Here is a 10,541-nt window from a genome sequence, read left to right as displayed (position 1 = left end):
CCCACTCAAGTTCAATTAAAATCTCACCTAACTTGGCTATTTCCTCTCTCCTCTGCGTTTAATGTATTGTTTTTTTAATAGGAACTGTGTTTTTGGGGTGCCTGGGTGGCTCCATTAAACGTCTGACGTTAGCTCAGGTCATTATCTCAGGGTCCTGGGATTGAGCCTCACATCAGGCTCTGTACTCAGCAGTGGGGAGGTCTGCTTGTCCCTCTCCCTCTCCCACTGCCCCTACCCCTGCTCGTGTTTTCTCTCAAATAAATAAAATCTTAAGATGTATGCGTTTTCTGGGCGCCTGGGTGGCTCAGTCGTTAAGCGTCTGCCTTCGGCTCAGGTCATGATCCCAGGGTCCTGGGATCGAGTCCCACATCGGGCTCCCTGCTCCGCGGGAAGCCTGCTTCTCCCTCCCCCACTCCCCCTGCTTGTATTCCTGCTCTCACTGTCTCTGTCAAATAAAATCTTTAAAAAAAAAAAAAGTATGTGTTTTCTTAGTGCTATCTCAAAATCAGATACCAAAAGGAAGACTAGTTTTACTGGTGATGGTACCCATAGAACTCAACATCTTCCTCTCTCTTCAAAAACTATACACTCCTCCTTTATACTGGGTTTTGTATTTGTATCCTAGCATCTAGACCAGTTCCGAAGGCACAGGAAGTATTAACACACCAGCAGAATAAACAGGAGTTCCAGCTTGGAGCTAACCAATCCCTCTCCCAAAGATTAGTTTCTGAATTGGCAGCATATGGTTACAGAAGCAGATGCACAAATCCAAGAGCCAGGCCACAGAGGCAGAATGGTTCCTCGAGACTGGGCCACGCTGAGGAAAAGCAGCTGCTGTTTGCTCTTTGCCAGGCGCAACCACAGCTACAACTGCTCTGTCTCAGCGGTCACCCAAAGCACAGGTCCCCACACACAGAAAGCCAGAGTGACCTGTTTCAGGAAGAGCAGCAGAGAATGGTCAAATGGCTTTAGCGAGTTCTCTTGCGGGGGAGACAAGAGAACACACTATGGACCCAGGGCCATGGAAACAGGGAAAGAAAAATCAAACAGATCTAAGAGTTACTTACCTCTGTGGACCCTGTTTTATCCCCTTCTCAGGTTTGAATTTAAATTCTGACCGCACACAAAGGCCCGGCCTGTTCCCATCTTATCTCTAGCTCACGTCTACTCCTGATAATCATCTCAACTTTCTCAAATGCTGAGTAAAAGCTAAAAAGGTAAATCACCACAGGACATTGTGATTAAGGACCAAACTTTAATATTTCAAGGACATCTGAGTTACCGGTGGGGTTACAGAAGCTTCCATTCATGCCACCACCGCAAGAATCAAGAATTCTGAAAGTTGAAGCAATTACCTCTTTGGATACATAACAATATATTAAAGCATGTCAGAAAGTGCAAAAAAGGAGGCATTCAGCAGAGCAAAAACAAGCAACAGGCTGATTGTCCTAACACGAAGGTCCTAACAGAAGCTCTTTCTGGAGCTCAGTCCCAGAATTAGAGCTGCCTCAGCCAGAGAGAGGTCCAAACATGGGTTCTGATGGATTCTTATTACAACTAGTTAAAGGCAAGCTAAAAAAAAAACCCGAGGTTCACATTTCCCCATGACCGTTGTTGGCTCTTGCAACAAAGAGAACGTTTGGTTACTTCTCACATGTAGGCTGAGCAAGAACCCTGTGACAGGACTTAGCCAGTGATTCTGACCCCAGGCTGACATCTCTGGGCCCGAGCTCTCAGCTCCTCCGGCAGGACGGCCTGGAACTGCTCCTGCACCAGCATCTCCACAATCTGCTCCTTTGTGTGAATATCGGGTCTCAGCCACTGTCCAGCAAGCTCCTGGAGATGTCTCAGGACATCCCTGGGACCAGCTGCATCCTCATAGCGGAATTTCCGGAACCTCTGCCTGGAGGCTGCCGCGTTAGGAGGATTCCTTCGTGGCATGGTCTCAAGGTCTTCAAGAGAATCTTCATCGAGGCTCTCTGCTGGAAGCCCAGAAGGCTCTCGTGGAGCCTGGACCTGGGGAGCCGATATTAGGACAACTTCTGGCTCCTCAGCCATCATCTCATTTGACGGTGGCCTCATTTTATCATTCTGGACTTCTCTATTTCTTTGTGTTTCTAGGTACCCTTCAGTCTCCATTCTGGAACTCTGGAAAAGGAGGCTGCAGACTCCTAAACACAGAGAAAAGACAGGCTCAGCAGAAACAGACCAGAGACTGTTAAAACCACCTTGACCTCATGGATCTGATCCAGACCCAAGTTCCATCAGCATTCCAGTCTTAACAGGGTTTCTTAATAAAGCTATTAGAAATTCTATTTTTGTTTCCTCTGGATCAATTGACACAATTGAGAAAATGGGTCAGCAGTTTACCAAAATGAAGAATGTAGACTCTCAAAGTAGAAAGAATGAAGAACGCTGGCCTCGCTAACCAGAGAATCTTCTAGAGAATCTTTCATCCATCTTCCCTGCATTGCAAAGTATTTTACATTATGTTAAAACAAAAAACTATGTATGCACATGATGGGAAATCTTTAAAATCACAGGTGTTTGCTTCCTCCAATGTCTTTTATGGAGTTGTGTATATCCAAAAGCAAGTTATGAGGAAGTACTAAAATTTAAGAGATAAAGGTCTGTTCATTGACATCTACTGTCTTTTCTAACCCCATCTCTTTCATGATGAAAGAATAACAAGTGTTACAAAGTACTTTAGGGGGTGCCCCTGGGTGGCTCAGTCAGTTAAGCATCTGCCTTGGGCTCAGGTCATGATCTCAGGGTCCTGGGATCGAGCCCCAGGTCAGGCTCCCTGCTCAGCAGGGATCCTGCTTCTCCCTCTTCCCCTCCCCCCACCTATTGCTCCTGCTCCCTTGCTCACTCAAATAAATAAAATCTTTAAAAATAATTAAAATAAAAAGTACTTATGAGCTACCATCAGGGTTAAACCTAAACCCCCTCTTCACAAAAAAGAATAGAAAAGCCTCTATGTTAAGATCAAGATCCTAAGTTCCTCTAATCAGTCTAATCAGGGCCGCCTGGGTGGCTCAGCTGGTTGAGGTCTGACTCTTGATTTCAGCTGCAGGTCATGAGCTCCACGCTCAGCATGGAGTCTGCGGGAGCCCCCCCCACCCCTCCCCTTGCTCGCAGGTATGTGCGTGCACGCGTGCTCTCTCTCCCTCTCCCAAATAAATAAAATCTCTAAGTTCCTCTATCAGTATACGGGAAACTGAACTAGTCAGAATCCTAGTAGCATACACGTCCAACTCTGGATGCTTGTCAGCTCTAGGATTAGCAAACCAGCTGTAGTGAGGAAGAGGAGGAGGGGCACACTAAATACCTGTAAAATGCCAGAAAAAAAAGGCTTTGCTTCATTTGGGTTAGGGCCCCAGTCCAAGAGAAAGGTTACATATAGGAAAACCACAATCTATGTTATTAAAAAAGAGAGAGACAGAGAGACTTCAAGTGACAGTCAGAAATGACTAAATTAATTTCCACCTCAGGGTATGTCCAATCAAAGAGTACAACCACTATGATGTGGTCAGTTTCCAAAGACCATCTCTTTTTTTCATTGACAAACCCCCTCCCCCAAGAACTAAATTCCTCCCTAGTCCATAAAGCAGTAGTGTTGACATTTAAAATCCCTCCCACCTCGGGCGCCTGGGTGGCTCAGTTGGTTAAGCGACTGCCTTCGGCTCGGGTCATGATCCTGGAGTCCCGGAATCGAGTCCCACATCGGGCTCCTTGCTCAGCAGGGAGTCTGCTTCTCCCTCTGACCCTCTTCCCTCTCGTGCTCTCTATCTCTCATTCTCTCTCTCTCAAATAAATAAATAAAATCTTAAAAAAAAATTAAAAAAAAGAAAAAGATTGTTTAAAAAAAATAAATAAAAAAAAAATAAAATCCCTCCCACCTCAGAGACTGTCTCAAATCTGTTTCCTGGGTAACAAATGACAGAGGCCAACAATCACCAACACTGACCAGCTACCTTGCATTAACTAGTACTCAGCTCCTAGTCACCTCTTCAATGTTTCATGACCCATTTTCTAGAAATCTTGAATTGATTCCAGACCCTGCAATTTGGGTATTCTTGGAATACACTTATTCTTCTCATATTATCTGGGTTTTTGCTCAATCAACAGCATGTACTCTTCCCCAAAAGTAAGCTGTCACTAGAGTGATGAAGCCCAAAGCAAAATATCCCCTAACTCAGGGGTGCCTTGGAGAAAAAGGAAATATTTAGTCAAGGAAAGGCTGGATGAAAGTGAGAAAGCAAAATCCTGGGAACAACCTAAGTGACCATCAACAGGGAAATAATTAAAGTATTGTCAGCCATTCAGCGGAATTAAGTGCAGCCTTATGAAGCATGAACTCAGCCTGTGAGCGCTGATACAGACGTCCATAACACATCACCACCTAAGTGGCAGATCACTATGTGTAATATGATCCCACCTGGGGAAATTAAAATACATACACAAACATGTATGACCAGATCTATCCACAAACACTACCTTCAATTGTATTTACTTTTGAGGGGCAGGGACAGAAGAAACATTTTTCATTCCATCTTTCTATATTGCTTTCTTTTTAACTACAACTATGTATTACTTTCCTAATTCAAGAGGAAGCAAACATTCTCCTCCTGACCAAAACCTTTCTGGGTGAAAAGCCCCTAACACACTTAGGAAAACACCCTTTTATTAATTCTTCTAGCTCCTAGCCCGAGGTCTTTACAACCCCGACTTCTAATAGTCTCAATTGTCAGGAGGCCAGTTCTCAAGACTGGATCTGAAAGATGGACCAACTCCACGATTCGCCCAGTGTATAAATCCTAACAGTTTTAGAAGACCAATGACCAGGCACAATGCTTACCCTCATCCATTAATAATGCCGACTTACTGAGCACTTACTTCCTAGCTGACACTGTGCTGAGCGTTTTCCACTCTTCTATGTGATCCTCTCAGACACTCTAGTTAAAACTTTCAATACGACTCTCTACCGCCCCAGCTGTCTTATTAACAACAGCAGCAGCCGATGCTATTTTTTCAGTTGTACACGCCAGACGCTCCGCGGAAGCTTTCCCTCACCCAATCCTCCCGATAACGCAGTAGGACAGTTACTGTCATTTCCATTCACAAACAAACTAAGGCTTGACGAAAGGGGATTTGCCCAAGGTCACAAGACCAGGAGGTGGTGGGAGCACCCAGCTGGGTAGAAAATTCCCGGCGTCTAGGCGGCGAACTGAGCCGGGCTCCTCCCACCATATGGGCGCGGCTCCGAGGGCCTAGGTCGGACCGGAAAAAGGCTTCTGAGGCTCCAGGCCAGGACGTCCTCCTCCCGGGCTGAAGCGAAATCCAAGGCCACGCCAGCCCGAGCGGCCCGCAGAGTCCCCGTGTAGGGCTTCTCCACTACGAGGGCGGCCGCCACCGCCACCGCCGCCGCGGGGCCCCGCTCCCACAGATCGTGCGCCGGGAAAAGAGAGGCGGTTGGAAGGGATGGAGGGAAGGAGGGAGGGGGTGTTCACCTGCGCAGCTGCCACCTCGGAGGGTGGAGGGAACGGGGCGGGGGCGCCTCGCGAGCCGACTCGAAGCCTCAAACCAACTCCGAAAAAAGGAAACCAACTATCCGGCGCAGAGCTTTGTAGCCCGCCGCCGGAACCGGAAGTGGCGCCCCGCCCGGAAGTTGGAAGTGAAGGGGGAAACAGGGTGGAGTGGGGCGGGGCCTCTCTAGGCCTTGGCGGTTCTTCGCAGCTTCGTGGTTTTAACCCGTGGTGGGCTTTGGGCCTTCCTCAGTCCTCAGTTCTTTCTACCGTGCGGAGCTGTTGGTACCGCCTAGGTAGCTTCTCCGCTTCGGGGAAGTTCGCTGATTTTTTTTTAAGCCGCAGTTTGCCCAGCTGCAAAGTGGAAAGAGGTCGAAGCGGGAATTGAGACGCTCCAGGAGCGCGCCCGCTGCTGACTCAGCGCCCCACCCTGAGGTTACACCCTTGAGCCTTTGCACCAGAGGAGAGAAACCAGAATAGAGGGCTGGGTGGCTGCTGTTGGGAAACAGTGGTCCTGTGTGGCGCCCCGTGGAATCACTCCATGGGAGGCAGTGGGCACGGTCTATTTAAAGTATCCCTGCCTCGGTGTACCCAGATGGAAGTGGGCATGTGTCCACGTGGGTTTGACAGACTGTCTGTCCTGTGTATGGAAGGCTCAATCTTAGCCCTGTGTGCTTTTCCCCAAGACTTTCCAATCGCTGATGGTTAAGAACTGAAGATTTGAAGTCACGCTTTGCTGGTTGAGGCTGGGTTTAGCTTGGATTTGAGTCAGGAGCACACATGTTAAAATAGCACAGTCTGTGAGAGGAAGTGCAAAGATGCTAACCGAGGCAGCCCTTCTATGTCCTTGCTCATAACACTGCAGGGGAAGGGACTTGGCCTAGGGAAAGGCGTTCAGGTGGCCCAGCTGTCTCTCCACCCATTGGCCCTATCTAAATGGGACAGGCTAAGGAATTAAGAGGGGCACTTCCAAAGACCCCTGCTGGGTTGTCCCAACCCTCCCTACCCTCCACCCTAACCTCCCACACCCACCACTCCACCCCACCTCACCCCCAGCCAATGTCCCTGGGGAAGAGAAGATGTGCCTTTTGTCTACACTGCCACTGCCGGTCAGTAAACCTCTAGATTGGCAGATACTCCAGCTGATGGTTGGATAACCAAAGCTCCTTGCGGTGCCCTTAGTCCTACCTCCACTAGTGACTGTGGTCCTTCTCGCGCTCACTCTTGCAGGGCAGTTTCCACCTTTCGCCTCCTCTCAGCCTTGGTTTCCCCATCTGTAAAGTGAGAGGGTTGGACTACATTAGGGACTTCTAGTTGCATTCGCCCCACCCCCATCCAATTCTTAGGTTCCTCAGGAATGCTTCAGAAGACTGCTGGGGTGGGGTGGGGTTGGGAGACAGGGCAGTGCTTTAGGTCCCAGAGCAGCTCCAAATTTAAAGGTTTATAAATTTATATGAAAAGTATTTATGTTGTGGCTCTGTGTAAGGTTATCATATCATTCAGGATAAAAATGTAAGCTTTGTGCTTTGCCCCACATTCCTCATCTTTCCCCACCCTCTTATTCACTCACTCTGCTCCAGGCACACTGGCCTTCTAGTTATTTTGCAAACCCAAGAAGTTCGTCTTCACCTCTTTGGTGATCTCTGCTTGTGGTGCCCTTTCCTAACATATGTTCATCCAGGTTCCAGTTCAGATGGAGCCTCTCTCGAGCAGCCTTTACTCTTGTCCCCCACCTCCTTCTAAAGGCTTCCATGCAGTCCCTTTGTAGCCTGTTACTCTGTATTGTTATTATCTGTTTATTTTCTATCTCACTCACTCAGAGCAGTGGCCACAGGGCCAAAGACCTTGATTATCCCATCACCATGTCTCTGGCAACTAAAACTGAGCATAGGCTGGATAGACATTTATCGAATGAATCAATGAGTGAATGAATTAACAAAGAAGGCTTGAATTTCATGATAATACCCACCTGGTAAAGACCATGAGGGACACAGGTGTAGTTTAACAAAGTTAGGATTATTAACTTGATGTAGGAAGCACCCAGAGAAACCATGGGTGTCTCATGAAATAAAGGAAGAAACAGGGTTACTGTAGGATTTGAGGGAAGATTGGAATTTAGGTGAAATTGAAATGAAGCAGTGTTGATAGGCTCAAGGCAAACCTGGCCCTGTAGAAAGGGGTTAGCATCTAGTTTGAGATGAGAAGTAGACTCATTGTCCTGTATCCTTGGATACCACAAAGTTAAGATAAATATGGACTGTCGTGTCCAAAAACCTTTCATTGGAAACTCTGCATCTGGCTTGGTAATCCAAATCTGGCTCTGACCCACTGGACAAGAGTGGAATTTTTCATCTCACTGACATGATCTCAAACAGTTTCTCAGAACTATGCCTTTGGTGTTCATTGACAAAACAAGGTGTGACAGAGTCACATTTGATAGGAATCGCTTGATGCCTCAATCGTCTGGATGTAAGGGCCATCTAGAGCTCAAATCTTCCCATTCCAAAGTGACTCCAGCTTCTTAGGCCCCACATCACTCTAGGCCTTATTAGAATACCAAGTCAAGCCTCCACCCCTGCTTGGGTGTACCTATCAGATTCCCAGCCAGATTCCCAGATCATCAAGGGCCTGGCCCAAGTTGGGGTCATTTTCCTCTGTCCATGCCTGCCACAGAATACCCATAGCTGCTCTCTATGCCCATTGATCTAACTGTTGATGGGTTTTCTGAACGTAAAGAAAAGGAAGTGGAAGGAGGCATACCAAGAAGATAGCAATAGCTGTGTGAGAGATGAGGGAATGATGTGGGTGGTGGTTTAAAATCTCCCAAAGGGGAAGTTCGTAAAATGCAGCCAATATGAATGTTAATGAAAAAGGAATGGAAAATGGAATTGTTGACTCTTTTAAGATTAAAAAAATTATTGACATGTTAATTAGTTTTAAATGAGAACAAAATTATTGACACCTTGTGATTAAGGAGAAGGCAACACAGCACTGATCCTTTATATTCTGAAGGGAATTAAAGTGTTGATGGGGCGGGGCGCCTGGGTGGCTCACTTGGTTGAGCAACTGCCTTCAGCTCAGGTCATGATCCTGGAGTCCTAGGATCGAGTCCCACATTGGGCTCCCTGCTCAGTGGGGAGTCTGCTTCTCCCTCTGACTCTCTCCCCTCTCATGTTCTCTCTCTCTCTCTCTCTCTCTCTCTTTCTCAAATAAATAAATAAAATCTTTAAAAAAAAAAAGTGTTGATGGGGCTCCTGGGTGGTTCAGTCAGTTAAGCATCTGCCTTTAGCTCAAATCATGATCCCAGGGGCCTGGAATCCAGTTGCATGGGGCTCCCTGCTCAGCGGGGAGTCTGCCTCTCTCCCCGCTCATGCTTTCTCTCACTCACTTTCCCTCTCTCAAATAAATAAATAAAATCTTTAAAAAATTATTAAAAAAATAGGGTGCCTGGGTGGCTCCATTGTTAAGCATCTGCCTTCGGCTCAGGTCATGGTCCCAGGGTCCTGGGATTGAGTCCCACATCGGGCTCCGTGCTCCGCGGAGAGCCTGCTTCTCCCTCTCCCGCTCCCCCTGCTTGTGTTCCCTCTCTTGCTGTGTCTCTCTCTGTCAAATAAATAAATAAAAGCTTTAAAAAATAAAAATAAAAAATTATAAAAAAATAGTGTTGACATTGTGCTTTTTCAAAAGGTAGATTTTCTTCATGATTTAGAAAACAAAAAAAAATTGTTGGCATTCACACTCTAATGATTACTCAAAAAATTAAATTATTGGGGCACCTGGGTGGCTCAGTGTGTTAAGCGTCTGCCTTCGGCTCGGGTCATGGTCCCAGTGTCCTGGGATCGAGCCCCACATGCATAGTGGGGAGTCTGCTTCTCCCTGTCCCTCTGCCCCTCCCCCTGCTTGTGCTGTCTCTCTCTCTCTCTCAAATAAATAAAATCTTTTAAGAAAATTAAATTATTGACTATATGGTTTTTAAAAGATTTGAAGCATCAAGACTTGGAGATTAAAAAAAGAACACTGAAGGGGCGCCTGGGTGGCTCAGTCGTTGGGCGTCTGCCTTCAGCTCGGGTCATGTTCCCAGGGTCCTGGGATCAAGTCCCACATCGGGCTCCCTGCTCAGCAGGAGGCCTGCTTCTCCCTCTCCCACTCCCCCTGCTTGTGTTCCCTCTCTCGCTGTCAAATAAATAAATAAATAAATAACACTGAATTACTGATCAAATTGTTGACACTTTTAAGCAAGATTTCCTAACTCCCTGTTGCCCACCTGTGAGGAGGGTGTCAGCAGTTAGCCTCCCTCTGAGGCTGGGTGGAGGGCCCCTGAGGGTCTACCACCCAGCCACAAGTTTGAATTTTACAGGTCTTACTGCCCTTTATTCCAACACTATCTCAGGAAACTGTCCAAGGGTCCTTCCCTGACCCACTGGGAAGAAATAGTGGCCTGCTGTGGTCTGAGAACACCTGTTACATGTCACCTGGCACTATCCGTCTGACTCTACATGAATGATGATCTTATGCTGTTTCCAGAAGTTCTCTCATCCTCCCCCACACCCTTGTGCTGCAGAGGTCTCTGCTCTGCTTGAATTATTTCCTCCCTTATCCTCACTCGGGCCTTGCGAGACCAGTTCTTGGGCTTTTGTAGGAGCTGGAGTGGGGGGTATGGGCTGGAGGAGAGTTTCCATGGCGGAGGGTTGAGAGTCCAGGAGTGGTTATGGAGAAAAGTGGGGAGTCAGTTGTAATGCGTGGGGAAGGTGGTTGGGAAAAGAAAAAAGAAGGAAAATTTTACTAAGTATTGTTGCTGTAATCACTTTGGAGAGCAACTTGGCAATTGGTGAAGTTGAAAATGAGCACACCCTCCCCCGTGATAAACTCCATTTCTTGGAATATATCCTAGAGAAACTCTCACACATTTGTACCTGGAGATAAGTCCAAGGACATTCACTGAAGCACTATTTGTAATCATGAAAAATTGGCCCTGCTGTGAATGTCCATCCGGAGGGGGGAAAGGATAAGTAA

The 10,541-nt window shown here is 47.1% G+C and overlaps 1 protein-coding gene across 1 annotated transcript; it reads right to left on the bottom strand.

Moving 5' to 3' along the window:
• Window positions 1–1,235: 1,235 nt before the first annotated feature.
• On the bottom strand, window positions 1,236–5,670 carry LOC113914103 (SCAN domain-containing protein 1-like). The gene is made up of 2 exons (XM_027578973.1): window positions 5,514–5,670; window positions 1,236–2,171 (listed from the first exon to the last, which is right to left on the bottom strand). The coding sequence occupies exon 2, from the start codon at window positions 2,137–2,139 to the stop codon at window positions 1,687–1,689; it is 453 nt and encodes a 150-aa protein (XP_027434774.1). The 5' UTR covers window positions 2,140–2,171; window positions 5,514–5,670; the 3' UTR covers window positions 1,236–1,686.
• Window positions 5,671–10,541: the final 4,871 nt, after the last annotated feature.

This window comes from Zalophus californianus, chromosome 4, assembly GCF_009762305.2.
Source record: "Zalophus californianus isolate mZalCal1 chromosome 4, mZalCal1.pri.v2, whole genome shotgun sequence".
NCBI classification, from domain to species: Eukaryota; Metazoa; Chordata; class Mammalia; order Carnivora; family Otariidae; genus Zalophus; species Zalophus californianus.
The sequence above is the reverse complement of the archived record's forward strand: the minus strand, read 5'-3'. Positions and strand labels throughout refer to the sequence as shown.